Source organism: Anopheles stephensi, chromosome 3 (genome assembly GCF_013141755.1).
Source record: "Anopheles stephensi strain Indian chromosome 3, UCI_ANSTEP_V1.0, whole genome shotgun sequence".
Lineage (NCBI taxonomy): Eukaryota > Metazoa > Arthropoda > Insecta > Diptera > Culicidae > Anopheles > Anopheles stephensi.
Window position 1 is genome coordinate 75,682,159 of NC_050203.1, and position 25,521 is coordinate 75,707,679.

The 25,521-nt window shown below is 42.7% G+C and overlaps 1 protein-coding gene and 1 non-coding gene across 11 annotated transcripts in view; both read right to left on the reverse strand.

The window, feature by feature from the left end:
* The window catches only part of LOC118510785 (protein sickie), a 292,680-nt gene that overhangs the window by 122,475 nt on the left and 144,684 nt on the right, over nucleotides 1-25,521 (reverse strand). For all 10 annotated transcript variants that reach the window (XM_036053072.1, XM_036053071.1, XM_036053070.1 and 7 more), the window contains 2 exons: nucleotides 15,606-15,732; nucleotides 14,845-15,007 (listed from right to left, as the gene is read on the reverse strand). In XM_036053072.1, coding sequence (XP_035908965.1) covers nucleotides 14,845-15,007; nucleotides 15,606-15,732 — 290 coding nt within the window. The remainder of the gene's footprint in view (nucleotides 1-14,844; nucleotides 15,008-15,605; nucleotides 15,733-25,521) is intronic.
* Trnag-gcc lies at nucleotides 25,015-25,085 on the reverse strand. The gene has a single exon. It is a non-coding gene; the product is annotated as a tRNA-Gly (tRNA).

The following is a 25,521-nucleotide window of genomic DNA, read 5'->3' on the forward strand; positions in this document are numbered from 1 at the left end:
CGGAGGCATAGCAAAATACAGCAGAATAAACGGCGCTGGGACGCTGGTGCCGAACGCTTACTGCAATAAACGCAGTAACTTGTGGAGCCATATTTGTTCGATTATTCATCCACTGTGGCAAAAGCTGGAAGTGGGAAACCGAAGGAAAGAAACCGGCCCCATTTCCGCGTTCGGGGTTTACTGAAGGTCTGAAGAGAGACTAATGTCCAGCGGTTTGCCGTGTAGGAAATGGACTCAAGAGCGCGGGCCACACCTGAACAGCCTAGGTCAAGTCACGGCGAACTCTGATGTCTGAGCGTGCGCCGGGCTATGGAGCCGTTTGCAAGCAAAACAAACACAAATTCTTCACGCGTACGATCCGGACAGAGAAATCCACCGATAACTTTCATCATCGTTTCCTTTCTCTTCAGGCAACTTCTTCAGGGCCAAGGTGCATGACAAATGGTGGCAATATTGAGCAGCGGCAGGATTAGTGCGAAAGCGGTATGGTCTTTACGATTCTTATTGCAACGCATTACTTATAGTCAGCAAAAAGCGGGGCTCATATTTGGAGCAGATCGCTGTATTTATTTTTAGGGATATTAATTACGTTTAATGGGTAAAAGTGACATTCATGAGTCCACAAACACACAGATAAGGCGCGCTTTTAAGTGGTTCATAACTGTGAAACGAGATTATAATTAAATCAATCTGATAAGCAATACGAGATCAAATTAACCCAAAAGTATGACTCGTTTAGTGGCTTGTTGCCCTTTTTGGGGCATTGGGTGTTTATGTGAGTTTGGACCTTTTTTTAATTTTAAATTCATTTTTTTATAAACTTTGTTAAAAACTTTTTAGCCGCAAGATAAACTTACGGTAATTAAAACCCTTTACATTAACCTCATTGAGTAAAAGAGTGAGCTGCTGATAAAAATAGACGCTTAAATCAGAAAGCCCTCATAATTAAACACCACTTATTAGCGCTATGAAATATGAATTATTGTTCCGCCCATTGAGCTGATGGACGGTTCGCATCAAAACTAAACAAGCGTTTTAAAAATACGCACACATTCGCCATGAGCGTCAAAAAGCATGTACGCAAACACTCCCCGCGGTACACGACGATAACGACTATCTTAATGTGCAAGTTCACTTAAGTGAGTTCACAACATAACAGGTCTACTCAACCGGCCCGAAGTGCATTGAGCACTTGCCCGGTCTGTCTCTGTCTCTGTTTGGTAACATTGTGAAGGAAGATGTTTGCCATCCGAGTTTGCACAGCAAAAAAAAAGGAAAAGTAAAAACATTTTGTGAATCATCCATTTCCAGCAGGTTTCTATTTTAAATTTGCATATTTCCTTCACCAAGTCTCACCAACGGGCAGGGTTTTGGCTGAATGAGCGAATTATTTTGTGCATCAATCCATTTAAAGGCTTTTATTTCTGTTTGTTTGAAAATTAGACACGAGAGAGAGAGTAAGAAGAAAAAAGAGGCAAGACGAACCCTGGAATTGATGTGATTCAACAAATTGAACTTTGTTTACGCATTTGTAAACCTCGACGCGCAAATTTTCTGGTTTCGCGAGATGTCTGGTTTTGGTGGCGATTTATGGTACTCCACTCAAGAGAACCAGGAAAAAAGGAGAAAACAAGAGAAGAAAACATGTACGCTAGACAAACACGATTGTAATTGTTTTCAGTTTTTTTTGTCTTTCTTTTCACCACCGCGGCAGCCGGGCTAACAAAACCGGACATTACTGTCCACTTTATTAATTTACACGCCGACACTTATCTTTTCTTTGGGTAACTTCGGTTTTTCTCGGGTTCGGGTGGCATAAATTTAGGCTGACCTCTTAGGCTTTCCAAAAAAAGGGGTCTCATGGTCGCCGAGGTTTTGCTATCAAACTAAAGTGTGTTACTCAATCGCCCCGAAAGACACCCCGGAAAATGGGGTATTTTTCCCGCAAGACCTATTTTTTTTGCGGCACGGCCTCACTGCTTTTCCCGCCTCACTGCGGCTCGATGGCCGGTGTTGATACATAAACATGAAAATGAAATGAAAACAGAAACGAACACTGAGCTATGGGAGCCGAGCAGCTGAACTCTCTGAGCTGGACTGAGCAGCATCAGGAGGATTTGTGCCAGAGTTGTAAATGTTTTCCGTTTTTCACCCGATGAAAAATTTATGACACTCGCTCAGCACACCCCCTGGTGCTGAGGGGGCTTTGAGATGCACCCCAAATTTTAAAGCATCCTCCCTAATGGCGGTGAGCATCAGACACACAAAACAGGGGAACTTGGTTGTGCAAGTAGTGGTTAAGATTGTTGTACGATTGTTACACAAAACAACGCTGTTTGCGAAAATGTTTTCTAGTTCCCCGGGCAGGTTGATATGGAAGAACAATGCACTTGCCTTGGAGGTGAGTAAAGTCTGCTCTTTGGGTTTGGGAGTTTCCGAGAGACAGCTTCGATTAATCATGATTATGATTTTTAATTTAAAAAATATGGTCTCATTGGTTGATGACAAAATTGCAGGGTTCGTGGTAATGAAAGATAGTAGATACCAAGTTGATGAAGTAGAAATTACAATTGTGTCATTTGAATTGACAATGTTTTTTAAATGGAAGACATTTTCACTTTAATTGTGCAATTTTAGTCAATGGAGAAAATTTTTGTATCAAAATTAATTGCTCGTCTGAAAGATAAAATTAGGCTAAATAATTTTTTTAAGGCAAAATTTAGCTTAGCCGTTTAATTTAACAACTGTTTCTTATCTTGAGTAAACTCCGTGTTTTTGAATAGCTAAGACGCTTTTTTAAATGTGACAGTGACGAAAGAACTTTTTTTACTACAAAATGGTAACAAAAAAAAGGTAAATGATTATCCGGCAAGCCTGAGGGGTCTTTCCCTGCAGTATCTGGTATTCTATTTTTGCGTTTAAGATAATGTGCTAAGATGAAAAATATTGGGGATGGTAGATGTGACAGGGCAGGGCAGGTGTTCAACTATCCAATTATGCGGTATCAACAAGTCTAGTAAGCGAGAAATGGCAGGCATGACCTAATAGGTTACAGACAAGAAAGAATAAGATTGAATAATACTAAACCCAATTAATTAGTTTTTAACTAATTTCTTAACTATTTTTTCTATTAGCCTGAAACAACAGGATCAGTAATAAAAAAACTTTGCCATTTCATCTGACGTATTTAAAATTTAAATTAAAATATAGATCATTATACTGGTACCCTAAAACCCCTGCCAATCCTAACAGTAATGAGCAAAACTGTGGTACAACCCTCAGAAATTATTTGCCTGGGCAAATTCATTTTTCAAAAGCAAAGAATCCCCTTAAGCTCTTGCCTTTTTTTGTGTAGTTGCATTTGAAATGTTTTAATGACCAAAGTGCACCAACTAAACACAAAAAAGTGACAAAACTTCTTACGAGAAAGGTAGACAAATTGCATGGCTTTTTACTTAGCTCTAGACCCACCATATCCGGCCAATCCGGTGTAATACGCTTCCGGATATGTCTCATCCGAGAGGGAGAGAGAGAGAGAGCCGAACACAGGAAGAAGTTTCACATTTCATCCGGATGACTTGGGGAGTCATCCACCGCGAATGCTTCTGTCGGTGACACCTACAGCGCAGTTGTACCGAGGAAGAAGCAGCATAAACCCCCGAAAAATCCCTCCACTAAACATGAAACAAAATCCCAGCCAGTTTTTGGGACTTTTCCTTGCAGCCACAAGAAAAAAGGGACCAACCGTGTGTGGGCGATACTTTCGTAAAAGCAACAATAAACAATCGTACATTAAAGAGACAGCGAATAAAAGGGGTAAAGGGCCCCCCTCCCGCTGCACGGGCTACTCTTGTCACGTTTTCATCAGTTCTCGGGGGATTTTTTTTTTGGGGGGGGAAATGAAGGAGAAAAAAAGAAGTTTTCCATGTCATCACGTTGCCAGTTTGCTGCTTCTTGGAGACATTTTTCTCCTGAACACGGGAGATCGTATTTTCCCCGGTGGAAAGAGCAAAATAAGGAAACGTTTTATCGTAATGAAAATGATACCATCTCGTCGTGGAAAAGAGCGAGCTGAAAGTGAGGCGTTGAACAGTGAAGCATAGAGGTGATGAAGAGAAGAGTTTTAAAATATATAAAAAATAGTAAGCAACACCGCCCACAGACTGTCAGTTCTCCAACGACTGCCAGGTGCAGGTGCGCTTCGGAAGGTGAGCTGTCTGGTTCGTTCAACTATCTTTCAATTTACGGACATCCTCCGGTCAGTTCCCATTTATCCGGATGTCTTCTTTCATCTCGATAAATTGTTGTGCCTTATTTGCACACCTCTCAGACTTCCGAGATGACGCATTTGAATGCTGTTTGCTGATAATCATATATTCATTGGTTTAATCCTGTTGCTGTTTTTTTTTGGATTATCGGTAGGAAGTTTACAAATTTCGATTCATGTTCCAGGAGGTTTTGTCAATCAAATCAACCTTATCTCCTTATCCTTGCCGAACAAACAATTTCCATCAGCTGGAAACATTGTTTATCATCACTCACCAACAACCAGAATCTCCTGCTCAAACAACTCATTGGGGCAGATTGGATGCAGCACGAACGGAGGGTTCGGCCCATGAATCTTTATCACCTCGAGAGCATCCCTCGTGTTTGCATAATCTGTTTCCTTCTGTCCATTGTTATCCTTTTTTCGATTTTGCCGTGTGGCGTGTCTTGTTTTTTCAACCATTGACAAATGTTTATTGAAGTGGTAAATAGCGAGAGTGCGAGAGAGGCAAAAAAGAGTCTATAAACACTGCTGCCCAAGGAAGCCTATAAATTGATTCCTTCCGTGGAGAGGAGTTTCAGATAAGTCTTCCTAGGGGCGGACATTAATAGGGTGTGCAAAGATCAAGAATCGCACCTTATCGTAAGTTTGCCTTTTTTTTTTCTTCTCTTTTTTCCCTCCACGGTTTTGCTGTTGTTGATTTTATAAACTATTTGCCAGACGATTGTGTGTCCCGATCGTCTGTCTTTCTGGTGGGTACAGGAATATGGTGAGAGTGAACCTACCCACCAGAAGCAAACAACTACACAAGCAATCTCTCTGTCTCTCGCTTCGAAAAGGGCAAAAGAAAATTGCCACCGGCCGGCCGGCTGGCCGACCGACTCCGGTCTGTGAATTGCCCTTCTCGCCCTGAGCCTCCTCAGACAGATCTGACAGATCAAAAAGGGATTTGTTTACATTTTTCGCCAGCGGGCAGCAGCAACAACTCTCCTGCATGCACTTCCACCGCAACGGACGATACGTTTTGCAGATCCGTACGTTCGGCTGGGGTTTCTCGTGAGCCGTTATGTGGTTTCTGTTTACACTTGCCGTTCGAAGTGTGTGGTTTCGCGTACGGCAACAGGCGGCAACAGTGAGCGTTGTCGGTTAGCCACACAAGCGACCAGAAAGTCACTTTGGTAGCGTTGGTGCTACTAGCTGAAGATAACCGAGATCTCGCCGGGGATATGCCGGCTGGACGGACACAGAAGCCTCTCAATGCCAATGTTGAGGTTTCTTCCGGGATTTGGAGAGTCCACAAAGTTGCAACCCATTCCAGCACAGTCATCTATCCGCTAGGTCCTTGAATTAATTCTACAAATGTATGGTGTGGTAGCTTCAAACAGTAGCAGAATGCTTATAAATCACCCTCGGTGGTTCGGACTGCCACGTCACCATGTCGTCAGGATCAATGCAGCGGATAGGGAAAGGATTTATGTGATTCGACGTCGGAGAGATGATGCACACAGGAGGTGGACTTTGCCATTAATTTAATTTCCATCAGGTTTTGAAAACAATCCGCCCCTGCCGGTCGCTTAATCCTTTCCACCCATGCCACCGGGAGTATGAGTTGGCTAATGCCTGCCTCCACAACGTCTAGAAACCCGGCGAATAGCAACTGGCAACACTGTTGTTTAAATGTGCGTTCATTAGTTTTATTGTGCCATTAATTGGTAACGCATAAATCAAAACATTTCCTGGATTATTCCACTCTACAATCTGATCGGGATGGAGGCAGTCAGTAGTAGTTGGCAGCAGTCGGCCGACACCGACCGACCACCGCTCTTATCTGCTGGAAAGCTCTACAAATCACGGCTGAACTTCACAACATCCACCCAGCACGCGCTCTCCCATTCAATCGCTCTGGGTGACCTCGAAACACTGCCCGAAGATACTTTTGACCTCAGTCGCTGGTGGTGCTCGGTGGGCGAACAAAACATGGACACGGAAATCGAGCTCAGCAAGATGCACTTTCGCGATTTCCATTGCGGATCGATTTGTATAATTTATTTTATATTTCACACACACACACACACTCACTCACACAAACACCTCACAAGAGCACATACAAAAGCGCGTATTGATTTAGCGAACCGAGTCGCGATCGTGCGCTAACGCCGGCTTATCTAATCGCGGCTTTCCGATTGAAACCCGAGGCGCACGGCACGAGTCGGATCACCGAACAACAATAAAAAGCCCGTCACGCACGCCAGATGTGTGTTCATTCGGGCCGCGTTAAATGGACTCCTTTTTTTTTTGCTACACGAATTTTACTGAAAGGGACACTAGCTAGTGGCTATCCTTGCGGTGTGCTCTGCGAACCCTCGCGGAATCGAAATTCACCCCTCCGATAGAGATCCGTATTTTTTTGTTTTCCTTGTTGTTGAAGATCCTTTCCACAAACACACTACACATGCACACACACACACCCTTGAATATTTTTTACACGAACCACGACCACTACCTTGCTTCCGAAAGGGCTTGGAGTAGGCTTCGATATAGCACAGACCCACAACCGAATACGCGAAATCAACACGCGGCACGCGATGCAGCGCGATACGTCCGTGCGCTAGCAACGTTCAAACATAAATACATATAAATACAGGAAAACGGACCGGGTTCGCCGGCTTTTGGCTTTGGGGCGCGAGGAAAAGCCAACAAGTTCTCACCCTCAAACGCAAACCCCGGTGCCGAGAGAAAGCATGCGCGAGAGAAATGTGCGATTGGTGAGCATGGCGATGCAGAGGTTGTCAAGTAATTTGAACGTTGCAACGTACAATGTGGAAGATACTATTTTGTATGCATTTTTATTCTTTTTAAAGAGCATCTATTTATAAAATGACAATTTAAATTGAAGAATTTGTCCAATTCTGTGAACAATACCATAAAAATTAAAATATTGACAATAGACAGAACTGTCAATAAATCATTGTAATTCCTCTATGAATACACAATAGACGACTTTATTTGAAATTTAATATTAAAAATTTTTTTTAGGATTTTTTTTTATCAAATTTAATTTAAGAGTTTTATAAGCCTTAAAGCCCAAATAAGCTACATAACATTTTTTTTTGTACTTTAACTTCGGAAAGTCTGCTGTTTCTGACTTGTTTCGTCTTGGTTTTACCCGAGACGTAAAAAAAGGACGTAAAATAGTAATAGACATAAGTGAAATGTGTTTTAAGCAAAAAGAAAAACTGCTTCTTTTAGCGGAAATAAGTTTTGAATGTACGCAAAGGATATTCTAATGGTTTTCAGAAAGTTGTCATATTAGTTTCCATAAAGTTCAAATAAATATTAGTTTTCATAAAGTTCAAATAAATAGAATACTAGCGGTTTTGAAAACGACTACAGCAAATAAAGGGCGCAAAGCATAGATTATTGAATAAATTTAAAAAAACGTAAGCAATTTTAAACAAAAATATCTTTTCAAGATATTATGCATCATATCTTATATATTATCTGTAATATCATATCATATATATTAATCTGTAATAAATCAGAATAAAAAATTAAACATTCCTCTATTAAAACTTCATTTTTTCAATTTCTTTAAATAATAAGTTAATGCATTTAAACGCCTAAAGAAAGATTGAAGAAGCGTTATTGAACTGAATAATCAACTCAAAAGAGTTCAGTCGTTTGACTGCCACTGGAAAACGGCGTCTCTCGCAATCAACATTGCGTAGCCTGGCAACCAGAGAGAGCATTCTGCATTTTCTCCTACCACTTAAGCAACGGCCCGAAAGAAAGAGACCCTCTCTACCAATAGAACCGCTTTTTTGCGTGTAGAGCAGGGTGCAGCATGCATGGTAGAAAGGGGATTGTTGATGGTTGTTTCGTGCGTGTGTAGGTGGAATTTTAAACGCCGGCTCACGCTCATTCCCGACCAGGAGGATGTACCAAGATGGCTACTTAGCGCCGGTGTTACAGTTTGTATTGTGTTAATATAGATTTAATTATGGCTTTTTTTAACGTAGCAAATTACATTGTTACTTCCAAAAATGGAGGGTTTCCGAGAAGAAAAAAAGTGCTAAATTGTACCAGAAAAGAATGAATTGTTTCAGAAGTTTAGCAGCCACACGTCAACCAAACCATAATGACATCAAAAACGAATCAGACCGCCGACCGACCGGTACAAAAAGTCATCGAATGGCGTCTCGAAAGGTGTCGCAAAAACGGAAACCGCAGCATCACACTGTCACAAAGCGCCGGCACTATTTAGCGAACCCATTACAACTCGGGTGTGAGAAGCAGCGATATGTCGCACATTGTTCTTTCGGAATCGGAACCCCCGAAAAACGTGTCGTTTGCCGGCGGCTGTACAGCAGACTTTAACTTCCGCCCTCAAAGACTGAGAAAGTCCCAAATTTTGCGGAAGATTTCTTTTGTCGGCAAAGCAGGAAAAAAGCATATGTGAATTTAAATTGATTTTCAACCGAGCGCTGCCGGGAAAATTGTAACACTCGAGGCAGTTTTTCCTTGGCAAGGCAACTTTGCCCTTTCATCAAGCAAGCAGTCACAATCAAACAGTTTCTGAAGCGTTCCAATCTTTGGGGAGGTAGGTAGGTTGTTGAATAAATGCATGTCGTTGTTGCCTCCGGGGGTCCTGCCGACTTTTAACCGCTAAAAAACTTCAACAGCAACAACAAAAAGGTGTGTGAGAAGAAGGTAATCAGGTGTGGTGAAATAAATGCAATTTGTGCTCGAATTCAATTACTACACATACAATGCTCGCTTGCCGCGCACCAACATTCGGATGCTTTTCAGCTGGATTTGGTGTGAAAAGCGCGTGTCGCACCATTTTGTCACAATATCATTCAGCCGAACCGAGTGTGAGACGGACCGAGGCACGGCGTGTGGAATTGAATTAAAGTTCGGCTTGGTGTTGCCGATGAGGTCAACCCGAAAAAGGGGTTCATTTCCGGAACCATATGTTAATTAGGGACCCCTCAGGGGGTGTCGGGAGCCCCGTCACATATTGTTCACGTCAATGTCAATAACACAACGCGAAGAGGGAGTAGAAGAATGGAACGGAGTGAATGAAACGTGGGTAAAGAAATGAACAAAGAAAGTCCCAAATCCCGAGTCACGACCGTTCCTGTTTTGTGGCGGTGAATGTCAACACTTGAAACTCCAGGAAACAGAGCCCAAGTTCAAGTGCAGCGGCTCAACACACATCAAACGCCTCGCTCTTGACAGCGAAAAAATGAAAGCCAATTGAATATTGGTTCAATAACAAAAAAGCATGCTCCACCCTCGAGTGGGTCCCCAAAGTACTCCAAACCTTCCCTTTACGTAGAACAATCGAAAGTTTTCCATCCATAATCAACCAGAACAACGATTGACTGATTTATGGTGAGGGATGTCATAAAAATTTCCATATGCCCTTTTTTATTATTCAATTGCGATAGCGTTGTAGATCAAATTTTATCCTCAGATCAGACCATCTTTATTTCAATTGAATTGTGAATGGCTTTGAAGTGTTTAATTCAAAATCGATCTAGACATAGTTCCTCTTTTCATTCGAATATGGAGAAAGATTATTATTTAATAACATTTGTATAATTTTGCGCCTAAAAGTATGCAATTTCTCTTTAAAAATGCCTTAAGTTGTTTGGCTTGGCCTTCTTTTATTCATTCTAAGGGAAGTTTTGGAAGTTTGTTTTTTAGACCATATATATTAAAAATACCCCAAGAGTTATAACCCATTATTAGAATTTGAGTGAGTTCAATCTATCCTTGATACAGATTTGCTGATATTAATCTTCATTTATAAAACATTTTAGAATGAATTATGGCATCGATTGCATCGAGAATAGAAAAATGAATTATATTTGAACAAGGTGCTAGAACTTAAAACGATTTTAGAAATAACCATCTCCTTGAAGTTTGAATATTTAACACAAAAACGCCTGAAGTTATGCAATTTTCTATCAAAATTGTATTGTCTTGTTATAATATGGTGCAAAAGACGTGAAGGAATTGAACTGCCACTACCATAAACTATCCTACACTTTGAATTTTAGCCATTAATAACGCTATGGAGGTATTAACCTGATATCACCATCTATTTTCCGTATGCGCCCAGCTAACCCTCGGTGATCCTTTTTATCTGACCTACGAGAGGGGATATAATTTTCCGGTAATGTAACGCATTTTATGATAAGAAGCATTAACGTTACCACCAGTATTACACCATATCGACCAAAACGAGGGCATTTAGTGGGCATGAAGGGATATCCGCCTCGTCCAGCTAAAGGGGTGCTCGAGATTTCATCCTGGTGATAATAACTGCACTAATTTGGTCTTAAAAATCTCCGCCGAGAGTTTCATTTGCACGTGTCCGGTGGGACCAAGTTATCAAGCCTGTTAATGTGTGTTTATAAAATCCTAACATAATCAATCCCTTTTTTCGACAGCCAACTCTCAGAAGAAACACTTTGAAGGTACTCATTTTTCGGAAGAAAACTCCTCACTAATCACCAAGCTCGCTGGCCCTCGTGATGATTGGAAACAGTAGGTCCAGAAGTACAGAGCCGCTACCCGTTTGGCAGGGTTTGGAGCCTTGCCACATGGGACATGATTTACTGTGGCTCCAGCTCCCTCACCCATGCTGTGCCCCACATGTGTATCCTTTTTCACGCATCAAATAATACACGCGTTCGAAGGGTGCGAACGTCCATCGGCGTAACTCCGCTATGCCACCCTACGACGGGTTGTTTCAAATTCGGGACATTATGGTGTTCCAGGTTAGGGTTTCTTGCTGGCGGAGCTGTGTGTAACGCACACGTACACGTGCTCCATCCCGAATATCCTGAGGGATGAGCTAGACTCCTGTTTCAGCGTTGTTGTTTGTTTGGGTGCGTAAATGGTTGAGGATTTTCGTCCAATGGCGGGGGGTTACAAGATTTATGTCCTTGCTGGCTCCCTGTACGTCCTCCAACGAACTCTGTAACGAACGCTAACGTTTGAATTTGCATTTATCCCTTTCTAGTTCTGCTATCCTTGTTCCCGTTGTGCGTGAAAAGCCTCTCGGTAGTGTTGGTGTTGCTGTAACTACGCGACTGCCGCCTACTCAGGATAATGTCGGAAACCGCGCTCCAGTGCAATCCAGAGGGAGAAAAAGTGAATAGACGAAAAAAAAACTGCTCCCCACCATTTTAGTGCTCAGAATACCATTAGAAATTATTTATAGAGCAAAACGAAAGGAAGTTCTGGATTCCTTTCGCGATATCTTCTGGTGATCTTAGGAACTCCAGAACCCTCCAGAATCTGTACCGGGCAAACACCGTCGGAAGCATCTAAGAAGGATTAATAATACAAGGCAAAAGTCGCTCCGTCTGGGCGATGGGATAACATCGTTCCACCCCAGAATCGAATTCCGTCTACTGGCGAACGAGGGTGTCCCCGGGACTAGGCCTATATTTGTCTTCATCTTAACGCAGCTATGGCGCGTGTCGCGTGCTAAGATTTTAAGTGTTTCCTGTAGCCACTAATCCCCGGTACAAGCTTGTATTTGTTTCGGTTCTTCTACACCCAATAAATATTTCGGCTGTGGCGTTGTCGTGCATAATTGACGAAATGCGAGACACCACCATTTATCACACCAATCGAAAATAAATATGTGTGTGTGTATGTGTGATTCTGGTAATCAATCAAGTGCTAGCTTATGAAGATCGATCGTTTCTTCTCGGCCACTCGGCCATCTATGGTCAATACGTTTGGGATTGAGCACGTGGCTCAAGTCTGTATGAGTTATTACAGGACACTAGATGGTATGGATGGATGTCCTGCTCGATTCGGAAGACCCTCCACTGTCATTTAGGTGCAATAAATTTTAACCTACCCAAACCCGGATAGAAACGAATTACGGGTCGCTAACTAACGCTATGCAGTAAGCTCTCGAGTGGCGTACGTCCCCGAGAAAATAGCGACAGACGGCAGAGCTCGACCGAAGAATACCGATGAATAAATTTACATTCCCGAACTGTAAAAACGGCCATGTGTGTGTACAGAAGGGGTCCCAAAAAGGTATCTACTTCCGACAATCTATCCTGCGACACGGAAAGGATTATGGTTCGTTTTAATTACCATGTGCCATTGGGCAGGGCGTTTTTGCAACTCCACTTCCGAACGGTCTGTCGATGGGGTCAGTTTTTTATTTCTTAAGCAATCTCTCTCTCTTTTTCGTACTTTATTCCCGGCTGGGTATCCCCTGGTTTATGACCAAAAATATGACTACCTGCTGGATGCGTTTGGTGCCGTAAATTAAAACCAAATAAAAGTGCTACAACAGCTGGTAAGGCTAATCCTGGGTTACATATCCTATAGTGGAGCAGTTTTAATGGCTTCAATAGGAGGGACAAGCGGTAAATTAATGGGTTTTATTGGATAAAAACATCAATAATCTGCTTTGGGGAACGAGACAAACAGGTTGTCGTGGAAAAAGAGCTGCAAAAAAGGGATTTACGTGCATATTGCATACCTTTAGGCGTTTTTAAATCGAATATTGCATACTTTTATGATGTTTTAAGTAGAACTACCCCTATTTTTATGATATTGAATATTTTAGAGTAAATTTGATTTTTTTATTCCATATTCTGTATGTTTAACGTAGAATAAGTCTTAAATGTATTGCCTTTTTATCCCCTTCACTCCAGCTATCTTTATCGATCTCTCTATCTCTAACAATATGCGTTGATTATCAATCGATAATCATAGAACTTTTCTCCCCCTCCCAAGAAAAAACCTTCTTCTCATCCTCTCCAAATTGCGAGGACCACATCTTCTTCCCCGTTTGACAATCGTTTACGAGTTTAATATCTTTCTTTGTCACTGATGCAGCACAAATGTCTTTTCTCCGTACGCTTGATGTAGAATCCCCAACAAGGACACATTTCGGGGGAGATGGCTAGAATCGGGGAGAAATTATTCAGACGAGGGGATAAACTTTCTCGCCCCAAAATAAACCCCCTGCGGCGAGTCCAAGCCTAAACGAGGGTACGATGTGTAGAAGAAGGAGAAAAAACATCATTTTCCTCACGCTCATCATCATCGGACGACCCACCAGAACCGTTGTACCTTTAAACGAGTTTGGACATGCTACAACCAGCTCCACGGATCAGGTATTCGATCATTCGAGGATGGTTTCCCGTAGCTAGCCGAACGACTGGAGGACAACCGCGCCGTATCACACCTTACCAAACAGGATTGTCACACTCAATTTTCCCCAGCAATGATATTTCCTTACAAATGCGTGTGGAAACACAATTTAAACCTTCAGGGGGGGGAGTTCCGATTGGGGAAAGGTTCAGAACCATAAACTACAAACATTTGCGTCCAGCGGAAGGAAGTCTCCCCCACAAGTCTCCCGCAAGGTTTTCGGAGGTTTTTATGGTTCTTCCCTCTGAATCGAGGAATCGATCGAAAGCAGGAAAATAAGGAGCGCCTGGACAAGCGATAGGAAGATTTTCCTGTTTGCTCCTTTTTTTTAACCTCGCTCCAAGGGACGGGGGAAAAATGCAGGCAAGGGAGCAAGCATTTGTGTACTTTGTGTTAGGGCCGGCGTTACACGCGGTGAAAGTAAAGTGAATAAAATCTTTCAACCGGCAATCCAATCACGAAGCACGAGCATTGGTTGGGTAAAATCGGATGGAAAAGTCCTTGTCCGAGAGCTAGTAAAATGTCCAGAAATAGGAAATGTTGCTATTTTCTTGTTAATACGACCGTTGGCATGAAATTAGTTTGTATCCGAACCGTTTGAAGCTACTAATCCAGCCCCATAAGGTTAATTAAGCGTAATTTGTGCAGCTTGTTTGATGCAGCTAGAAGTCAAACGGAATCCTTGGTAAGGTGCCGACAAGATGGATAGCGAAGAGAGAGAAGCATCGATTTTCAGGATTAGAGCGTTCCCTTCATCGAGAAACATCGTCCGTTGAGGATATTGAAAGTATGCAAATTATGGACAAAACCCTGCAGAAAACCGGTGCACTATCGTCGATCTAAATTGCAGCTGCATGCCGGGAAGTTTAGCGATTCGTTGAGCGATAGAAGAAACGTGACTTGTGCTTGATATTGCTTTAATAGTACATTAAAAGGGGGTTTGATGGAATGAGAGTTGTAGTTGAACGTTTTGAATCGCTTAGTAGCTCCTCGTAAACGGTGTTTCCATCAACACTTCTGAAATGAATCCTTCTATGTTGGGTTGGTTGGGACAACCTCCATACCCACCCAAAAACCACATCGTTTCATGTCCTGTTGTGTCATTTAAATCGCTTTGTTTTGCAAATACACAGCCTCGCTCAGCTCCAAGCCCGGTGGAGAACGATTTAAACGCTGCTCCTGGAGAGGTAGATTGAGTGTGATTGTTTCGCTTCAAGTAATCTTTTGGGAGTTTGAGCGGCGAATGCGAACATGCCCCTTTCAATGTAAAGTAATTTAAATTTTCGTCCTATGTAGTGTTTAGTCCAAGTCTTTTATATAGTTGATTTAATTTAAAGGGCTTTTTTATAGAAATAAAATAGAAAAACACTCACCGATTCGTCATTTCGGCAGGGACGGCATGGATTTCGACCTTTGTTTGATGTTGCTGTGGCAGTTGTTGCTGTTGTAGCTGTTGCTGCTGCTGCTGCTGCTGATGAAGTTGCGGTGGTTGTAGCTGTAGCGAGGACTTCTGCTTCGTCGCTTGTTTATATCGGCCTATTTAATAAAATTACCAATAAGATAAGTAAGTTCCTCAAGAAAAAATCGCTACTAAGTATGATAAATTTATTTTTAAACTACTTTTTTAAACTTTAATTGTATAAATATTTTGTATTAAAAATGGGAAAAAACGTTATTAAAGTAAATTCTTTATATTTAGTTTTATGAGTTTATTTATTTATTTATTATGTTTTAAGAATGACGATCCAATGCCGTATTGTCAGCAAGTTTTTAAAAGTTATTAAAAAAATTTTAATTAAAAAAAAACGCCAAAAACTGAAAATTTATCAGCAAAAAGATAAATGGTTTTTGTCTCGGCTAAAACATTTCAATTCGATTTCATTGTTATGCTAGCGCCTCTAGCGAATTTTCGTGGAAGCTTTTGCAATGCTTACATTCTGTCGCCGATAGGTGTCGCTACTGTTTTTTTTTATCGTTTTACGCCGTGTTGTATGCAATCGGCTGCACGCTTGAACATGCAGTTGGAATTTTCTTTTTCAAAATTTGTTTTAAATCATTGACAGAACACTTTTCGTTAAATTTAATGATAAATAATAATAAACGTATCAAAAGAACTGTGAAGATAACCACTTACTCAAAGCGAAGAAGAGCGACAGCACAGCCTTTAACCGTCCGCTGCAAATGTCATTCGGGGTGACCGATTCTAAGCCGCCAACCTGATGCAATTTTAAAACCGTGAGGCACGAGTTCACGTTATCGTACTGTGGAGAGAGAGAGAGAGAGAGAGAGAGAGAAAGAAAAAATTAGAAGTGAAAATTGTTCGCTAAGCTTACTTACGGAAAAATTGGTTTCAAGAAAAAATAGAAATGAAATGAAAAATTTTATGATGTAATGTACACACTTGCTCGAGATTAAGACAAATGTGCTTTTATTAGGGTTGACACGCTACATGTGACTGCATGCGTGCGCGTAGTCGCATTGGACTGAAACAAATCGATTATTGGTACACTAGCTTGGGGTGTTCCAGCAGTTGGAGAACATGTGGCACAATTGTTTCGCCGGGATGACGATGAGGAGAATTGCATTTGTGTGGTGGCGCAAACTGTTTAAGGCTTTTGGATGACGTCAAGAGATGGCTATAGTAATGCTAGACGAATCTATAGAAATCCTTCCTAGAAAAAGAAAACTAGAATAATTTCGCTATTTTAAGGCTTATTTCTTAGTTGAAAATGATACATTGCTCTATTTACACCAATCAGTGACGATCATCCGTCTCCATACAAAGTTAATAGAGTTATTCATCAGCTCCACACAGAAATGACTCAATATAGCTAGGGTGAATTTATGGAGCTGCAATTATAAAATACTCCAACGACAATTAAGCCACGCAAGATTGACATCTAACGGGAGCTGTAACACGCTTGTTGTACGCGCTCAATCAAACCAGTGGAGATTCCAGTGACAACAACTGTTGCTACACATTCTTCTGCACCCTTACATTGGGGTCCAGCAGATCCATCGTGCGTCCTCACACACCTCGGTTCGAATTCTTCACCGTCACCCTGTCACGCATGTCCAATGCTCGCGTTGCAGCTAATAGCGCACCATATGTGTTGGTAGCGAAGGCAGAAAATCCAACAAGTAGCTGACTCTTGTACGTGGTTTTTACTTCGCTCCGCACATTTTGTGAGACGCTTCGGTGAGGACTCTCGGCATTAAACGTATGACGCGGTGTTTTAACAACAGCGATAATCGTGTTGGTAATGTGAGGGTAGCACAGACCCGGCGCTAATATGCAAAACTGGAACGCACTCGCAGTGACGTGGTCTGACTTTCTTGGAAGCACCAAAGCAATGGGAGTGACGTCGGATCTCAACCGGAAGATATGTGGGGGGTGACCTCAAAGGAAGGCATGCAGGCAACAAGAAATTACAATTTGATTCATAAAGCTTGCGATGAATTTCACGGGCCGCTGGTGATGAGTGATCTAGATCTAGAGATAGAGTTGGGTTGTTTTCACTCCAGACACCTCTCGCGGAGCTCGTGTGAGTTATCTTCATTAGTGATGGATGTGCATCACTCTTATCGTGATTTTTAATTTCAGGTCAATTTTTGAATGGCAATTCTGCCTATTCGGAAGCTTGATTTCGGTGTCCAAATCTCATATGGAAGCATGCAGAGTACGGCGGGTTCTGCATCGTTGATCATGAATTTAAAATTAATGACCTTCAATGTCACGGGGACAGTAGGACATTAAACTGGCAGCGAGCCTTTGTTCGGGGGTGGATACTGATGAGCACCCAAAACTATGCAAATTAATGTCTAGGACCTTGAAGGTCATTTTTTCTACCCATTCTGTACAGCAGGGTGATTAGAAATGATTTAGTATGAAAATTGGAGTAATTGAAGACAGATAGATAGAATACAGTTAAATGTATTCAAAACTCGTTCCAAAAACTCTCAAAAGTCTTTAAAAAAGGTCAACTAACTATAGTATATACCCCTGTTAACTGTCAGTTATGATTTCGACCTGGGAGTATTGCGATTGTTAATATTAAAGCCAAAATGTTCCATGGATCAATCTAGAGAGGTCTTAAGCCTATACCATTTCTCGCTATTCTATAACTTGTTTATACCCGTGTATATAGCTGGAAAGTCAAGTTATGCGTACGATTTTAGATGGGACTTGAACCGCGGTTCTGCCTCTTTCAGACCTGGCTCCGCTGTCACCTCGGCTACCGGACCGATATTTAAGACAGTTTCTAACTTGACGTTTTAGGAAGATTCAAATCGCAAAAATTAGCTAGCGGAAAATTTTTGTTCCAAAAAACCCCCAAAACCCTATTATTATTCTACCGATTCCATCGGTAACTAGCTTGCCTGCAACTTCTTCACCACTTCCTCTTACTAAACCTAGGCTAGATGATGGATTCGTATGCGCCATTGGACTATAATCGCGTGGCGTGCCTGCTGCTCATTCCGTTTAACCCACCAGCAATGCAAAAAATGGCAAAAACGATCGTTGAATAATGCCGCCAATCCACGAAAAGAGGGGAAAAAACCTTGTCAAAACGACTTCCACCACGATGCATCCACATCAAAATGCCGAATCGATTCCGCACGGAACCTGCTTTGTCGAGGGATTTTGATTCTCGGGACAGGTGAGAAGCCCAATTTTCGCATACCCTTAGCTTTAAGGGATCGAGCGTGGAATGCACCTTAGATATTCGCCATAACCTTTTCCGTGGCAGTACACGAACCGTTGGTTTCCGTTGGTGGCCTAACTCAATATAGGCCCCTGTGCAAAAATACCTTTCCTGATAGACCTTCGAAAAAAAAACAGCGAGGTTTTGGCTATTTGGTCGGTATGCCGCCATGATTGCGATCGTAAAAGTAACGCACCCACCGTTACGGGCGAGATTGCAAATTAAATACCCGCAATCTGCCTTCCTAGATTGGCATTTTGCACATACTTTTAGGTGGTGGGCTTTCGTTTCTCTTTTTTTGGCGTGGGATTTTATGTACGCATGGCGTGCGTTGGTGATTTAGCAAAGCAGTCCTATTAAACAGCACCAAAACAGCTTAGAAGCATTTTTATTGGCTTTATTGAGATTTTTTTTTTTTTTGGCAACGATTCTTTAATGAGAACCCACATGCAAAGGACAGCAAACATTGTCGTAAAGATTCAAAATTAAGCATAAATCTTATTCAATATTACATTACTGTTCAAATTGCTCGAATGTAAATATGGGAGCAAGCGATTTGATTAACAAATCAAATAGGTTTATTGCTCCCATGCTTACCGGAAGGGATTGACGAATGGTTACGAATTAGCCTAAAGCCTTCTATAACCTTCACGAGTGATTGATTTCAAACAATCAGCGACCCTTTTTCTAACCCATCAAGTGGAATGGGACGAACCCAAAGTCATCCAAAAAAGGATCGCTTGTAAAATAACATCAACCGTCATGAGAGCCTTCGCAATAAGCAGCGACCAGCAATACCATGTTTACCATGTAATAATCCCCATTTCTTAGGGTACTGAGGTACTTGGTTGCTTTTTGGGAGCGCTCGAGGAGAAAAAACGGGTCAAAATAGAACTTCATTTCACTTCCAGCTCACCCGACACGAGCACGCGAGACGCAAGTCGCTGACGCGAAGCTTCGATGATCGGCCATTAATCTTCCTGCAGTGCTGAGCACTGGCGCTCATGAATGAATGGTGGAATGGGTGGAGAAGCTTGGCTGTGACTTGATGACAAATTGCCACCTCCAAGCGGACAAACAAACAAGACTCGCTGAGGTTGTTTAGAATACGGCAGTCTAGACGAGAGTCTTGTCTGGTCGAGCGAATTGGGAGTACACAGGGCCGAAAAGGAGTTGTGAGTGGACGACACAGAAATTGGAGCATGTTTTTCGGAATGGTGAGTTTAGCCATTCTTGAGGCGAGATCTCGATCATGGCTATTTAAGGACGTTGTTGTCTCGTGTTTGTGACGATCCATGTTTTTTTAAGGAGCTAGGAGAAACCCCCTTACACTAAACACCAAACAATGTCTCAGTCTCATCACAACATCCCAGATTGCTCCCGACACCCGTACCATATTCCTGACGCACTGGTCGATTTCGTAAGGGCTCAAGCTATTTTTAGTCCTCTAGCGGTATATGACAACTGCAACCACATTGCGCCAAAAATGGAACACAACCACGTGTCCAAGAGCGTTGGAGACGTGCCGCTCACGAACCGGTCACCCATGCCCAACGCCATAACTGCATTCGCGCAAGAACTGCAAGACGCGCAACCTTCAAGAATGCTGGACACAAGCAGTCTCGAGCAGGCCGAAACGGGGGCGAGGCGAGAATGTACCCAAAAAGGGAAAACACTTTCCGGGAAGCATCTGCCCATAAGAAAGAAAAAAAAAACCCACTCAGGATCGTGTTTTGTACTCGATGACCTTCCACGGGGCGTGTGATGCAAGATGTCACTGACCGGTTTTCCATGGATGACCAGGACCCGATCCCCGGACACGATGTTTCAAAGCGATTCCGACGAGTGAGTAAGGTGAGTCACGCTCGCAATGGAACACAAAACGGCCCATTTGCTAACAAATACGAGATGAAACACATTCCTGGCACTGCAAGATGGTCGGCAAGATCGGGCGCGATTCGATTGTGACCGCCGGTGAACATCCTTGAACGATGCACCGAGCGTGTCTTGCTGGGGTGGGGACGGAAATTAGAATTACAAATGCACCACATTGCTCAGCGGGGATGCACCGGCATCGTGTGCTACATGAGGCGAGAGAAAGGTCCTCCGAATTGGCAACTCACGATCGAAAGATTCTTCGGTATTGCGACGGGGCACCATCAGGACTGCAAAGGAGATTTCGTGGGAATCCTTTTAAGCACTTGACAGACACAATCCGCCCGGTGGATGTGAACGAAACGCCAATCAATCCCGTCCCTCATCAGTGCATCATTCTTGTCAGCCTCTCGTGTAAGGATGATAATTAGCCCTGAAAGGTCTTTTGAGTCACGTCGGCCACGCATTGAACTTCCCGACACGTTTGCGATTCCCAATGCGATTCTAGGTGTTCCTGGGTGTGCTTTATATGTAGGTTACACCCACCGAAAAATGTCCTCTGGTGGAAGATTCTTGTGTCACAATAAATACACGAGAGAACTCCCCAAGACCACTCGTCCATTAATTCTTCTTCGGCACGGAAGTTGGCAAATGATACATCCTTCCCTTCCCATTGCCTACATTGGGACGCTGGGTGTCGACATAACTTCCGCGCGAAAGAACCACTTGATGAGGTCACGCTCAGACGACGTGACCTGCACCACACACACACACACACACACACACACACACCAACAGCGCGGGAAACACTTGGAAATTGACACAGATTCTAGCATTACTACTTTGTTGCTCAAACGATGTCCCTTTCGAAGCCAGATACGCAGGAGTGTGCTTTTGATTAAATTATTTTGTTTAGCAAACTTCCCCAATGGGAACCGATTGTTATCGATGTGCGGAAGAATAACTTTTAGGCCGGTGTGTGAGTTAGCTGATGAGAAGATCTTATCACTTCCCGCGGTGAGAGAAGTGAGAATATCTCACGGCGTTAATTAAGCGAGGAATATCTCAAAAGAACCTCACCACTTCGATGGCTTAATTAAGACTTTAAGTTAAGGTCTCTGTCTCCTTGGGGTGGAGAATAGTATTTCTCCTCTCGACAGACCTTTACCGGCGACATTTTCGCCTGTGTTGCACGCGGTTAATGGCACACGAGGTTAGGATTGAATTACACGAACGCGAGCGCGCGCGCGCGAAAGGTGTGAACCCAAGGTGAAACTCGTTCTGCCGATTTCTGGTACACTCCCTGCACGCTCCCAATATGGAAGGCATGAACTTGAAACTTGAAATTACACCAATGATTCGAGGCCGTCGATAGTGATCTACGATATGCAGGCCGATAATCATATAATCGGAATCAGCTTGTTAGGGCTCGAGGTAGAAGACGGGGGCCGGTTGATTGAAACGAAATGTGGGTCAGCCAGTGGTCGATCACGAACTGCACACCAGTGTTTGGCAATTAAAGACCCATTAGAAACGGCCATGGCCTTTGGAAGATGCAGATAAAAAAGGTAGGTTGACAACGTGATTATACCTAACTTTGGACCGGGTTGGGGAGTTATTATGTCCATACCGAAGTTTATTACCTGAGCTCACTATTGATGTTTTCGGAAGTTTTGGTGGACCGGATATCGTGATGGACATAGTTTTGGGTGCTCGTCAAAATTTATCACCAACACTTTCCCCCGTAACGGGTCACTAAAAGCTCTCGAGTGCTTAGTACCGCTATAATCACCACTTGAAACCCTTTATAGCATCCGAACCTCGGGAGAAGGTCTTTAAATGGCGCCTGTTTCAGTGCTACCTAATTGAAAGCGTACCTTGGTACCAGAGCTAGAGGAAGTGGGCGTTTGCTTGTTTTGCTCCTTCAATTTGATATGCTTTATAGCTCACTGTGTTTCCTCCCCCTATTCATCTATCTCTCGCTAATCTAGTCCAAGTTGTTCGAGGAACAACTGGGCGAAAAGGTAAAACGGGGCTCCAACTTTCTTCGGAGCTTGAACAGCTCACCCGGTTCATCAGGAAGGAAACTTTTCCAACAGTTCGTCTATCCTTACGGAAGGGACTTCAAATGCAAACCCTTCTTGGATTCAACAAGACCCGGCGACCCGAGGAAGAAAAAGTTATGCGCGATAATTAAATAGGAGCAATTTGCATAATATTAGTTTCCCCTAGCAAGAGCCGCGCGTTCCAGGGTATCGGCTCGGTTCGCTCGCTTCAGAATTTGATGATGTTTATTCAATGAACGGTAAGTCAAAGCTCCAGAGCTCCAGAAGTTGTTTGTGCTTGATGGAGGCAATATTTTAGGATCCAACTGGTTATTGCTTTGAGTTCGGAATGGGAGTTCCCTGGAACTTCCCGCCAATGTATGCGCCCGTGATATGGAAACGTGTACAACAAGTCACGTTGGTGGTCTGCAAGGACTGCTAGCAGTCGGAACTAGAGCAAGTTTGTTAGTTGGAGGAGTTCGATTGGATTTGATTGGATTGCAGTAGTGCAGGGGAGTGCGAGTGACCCCACCGGAGACACACTTGACATACGACCTTCGCGGAGGTCATCAGAGGGAAAGGAGAGTTGATTCGATCAAGCAGAACACGGAGTGTCCACGGAGCAGACCGAGTTGGAATAAAGATGCGAAAGTGCATTAATTGAAAGAAATGAACGTTGATTGAGGGAGATCCAAAATAATGGAGAGAAGGTCCCCTTGCAGTCCAGGTCCCTCTCCTGGTCAGCTTTATTAAGCAACTTAATTGGTAAACAGCTCGGCCCCAATCTTCCAAGGCTCAGCTATTCAGCTGACAATCATCCTCGCGCGCGCTCTCTCTCTCGGTGATAACCTTTTTTGGGTAATTTCTGATTTCGTGATGTGTGACTTCTACCAGGGAAAGATTGTCCCATAGGTGTTACCTTAACGGTATTCGCGGAAAAATGTAACCTTCGCGTAGCATCTTTCTTCGCGTAGCTATAAGCAGCAGCTCGCTCCCTGTGTCCAACCGAAAGCAAATCATCGTCGCCCTTTACGCCCATTTGGCCGACTCTTCGGCGCAACTTCATCAGCATGAGCCAGTAGTTGCTGTTGCGCCGGCGTTTTATCCCCGAAAATGGGTCACGGTTGCTATAATTGCGCATACGGCGCACAAGTGTCCTTCCCCGGCGAGAACTGGCAGGCAGCACCGTATGAGTGACTGACTGGTTTTCGCACCGCTCAATGCGGCTGAATCCCATTTAAGGAAATATCTTTTTTGCATGTGCTTCGACACGGCACGGCGAGGGTATAAGGCTTAGGTCGGTGTCTCGCGCGTGTGTGTGTGTGTGGTGTGGATAAGGGAGTAGGGCGAACGTTAAAGCGCCATTTGGGAGGAACGCTACAAGGTGATGAAAAGACATCACACCACCACCACCACCAGAGATTCTCCCCTTTCCTTCCTAGAGGCCAACGGTTGCATCCCAAACCGGCGGCTTTAAAGCGGCATGCTAATGAAGCTTGCTCCTGGTAACTTGAAGCTTGAAAGCAAAAAAAAAGTCTCTTCAATTTGTAAGCAAACAAAAATGCGTAAATTATCCGGACGCTCTCCAGGCGCTGATTCTTCGAAGTCATCCAAGTGCACCCAGATATCTGGGTAGATTAAAGAAGCAAAAAACTGCGCGCACAGCACAAAGCTAGCGGAGAAGAAGGTCAACCGGGTGATAATTCGCGCCCAACCGGTACCGGCCGGCTACTACGCTACACCGCGGCTGCCCATTCCGTTCCGATATAATGAGGCAAGGCGCGACAATTAAAGAAGCTTTTGCGCCGTTGCGATTGACGATATATCTCGCAGCCTCAATGCTTCGCAGGGGAATGCGTTTTTCAACCTCAGGAAAGCTGGTCGAACATGCACTGCCGGGCGTTGGATAATGACATAAGACCAGTAATTATGCACAGTTGTAATTTTTAAATGCAAGTCACCAATTGGTAAAATCTCAACGAAAGGCAATTTTTATGACGCCTTCGAGGGAGATGATTTGGAATATTTCGAGAAGAGAAATTAGTGAGGTAGTTAAGCTTTATTTGATTTCTTGAAAATATAGAGGAGTAAATTCGATTAAGGATAATAGTTTTGCAGCCCAGAAACAGGTGGAACAGAATAGCAATTTATTTGGGAATATTCCTTAAGTGAGTTTATATTGTAGGGGGTTTGACGTTTGGGAGCGTAAAGACTGAGAGTTCAAACTACTCTGTAAATTGGAAGTCAGGTTCTAGGCCGAGCTGGAAAAAAATGACAAAAATGTGTTTGCCATAGGTAAGATTATATATCATTGTCAACTCATGTCAATAACTGAATCTCAATCAATATGAGCAAACAACAGCAGTAGGTAAAACAGTTGCAAAAATATGAGACAAAACACGAGAAAATTTTGTAGTTTAAAATAAGTAATATTTAAAAAATGTGTGGTAAAAATTTGCTTAATCGTTTTTTTTTTCTCGATTTACTTATCTTTTTTCTTATGTTTTTAACTTTTCTTATTTTTCTTCTCGTTCTTGTTCGTTTTTCTTTTAAATTTTATTTGTTATTGGCATTTTTATTTCTTCTTCTTCTTAATCTTCTTCTTCTTCTACTTCTTCTTCTCTCTCTTTCTCTCTCTCTCTCTTTTTGATTTTCTTCTTCTTCCTCTTCTTCTTTTTCTTCTTCTTATTTTTCAAAGATGTATTTCAATTTTTCATATACATATTTATTTTTATTGTATTTTTCATTTCATACTGATTTATTCATATAATATTTTTTCCATAAAAAATAAAAATAAAATATCATGAAAATGTTCACAAACACCAAAGAAGCATTTAAGTATAAAAAAATTCCATTTTTAAGAATAAAGTGGTATTCAGTATAAAACCAATTTTCATAAAAATATAAAAACGTAACCTGCATCGGCCGGGAATCGAACCCGGGCCGCCCGCGTGGCAGGCGAGCATTCTACCACTGAACCACCGATGCTTCTTGGCAACAGGGCGCTGGCGCCATACGCATAAAAATAGGCCCACTTCAAGCGTTGTTATCTCGAAAGCGCATCGCAAGATTAATCGCCTTCACAAATGTTAATGTTAAGAAGATGTTTTAAATGCTTTTTTTTTAAGATGCATTGTTTATGTTTTCCATTTTTTGTCAGGTTTAATTCTGAAGAATCCGAATCACCTTCTACCAATAAAACCGAAGGAAGCACTGTTAACGAACCGAGAAACTCACCCTTAAATGCTTTCTTATCACTCCCAAGCACACCTGCCCTAATGAACGTTGATCGATTTCAGATGCAGCTATTTTTAAAACTCTCTTCCAACATTCTTATTCCAGTGTTCCCCGTGGGGTACACATTAACAAGCTAGCAACCAACCTACCAATTTAAATTATAGGGTGATTAATGCAAACTTTCCCC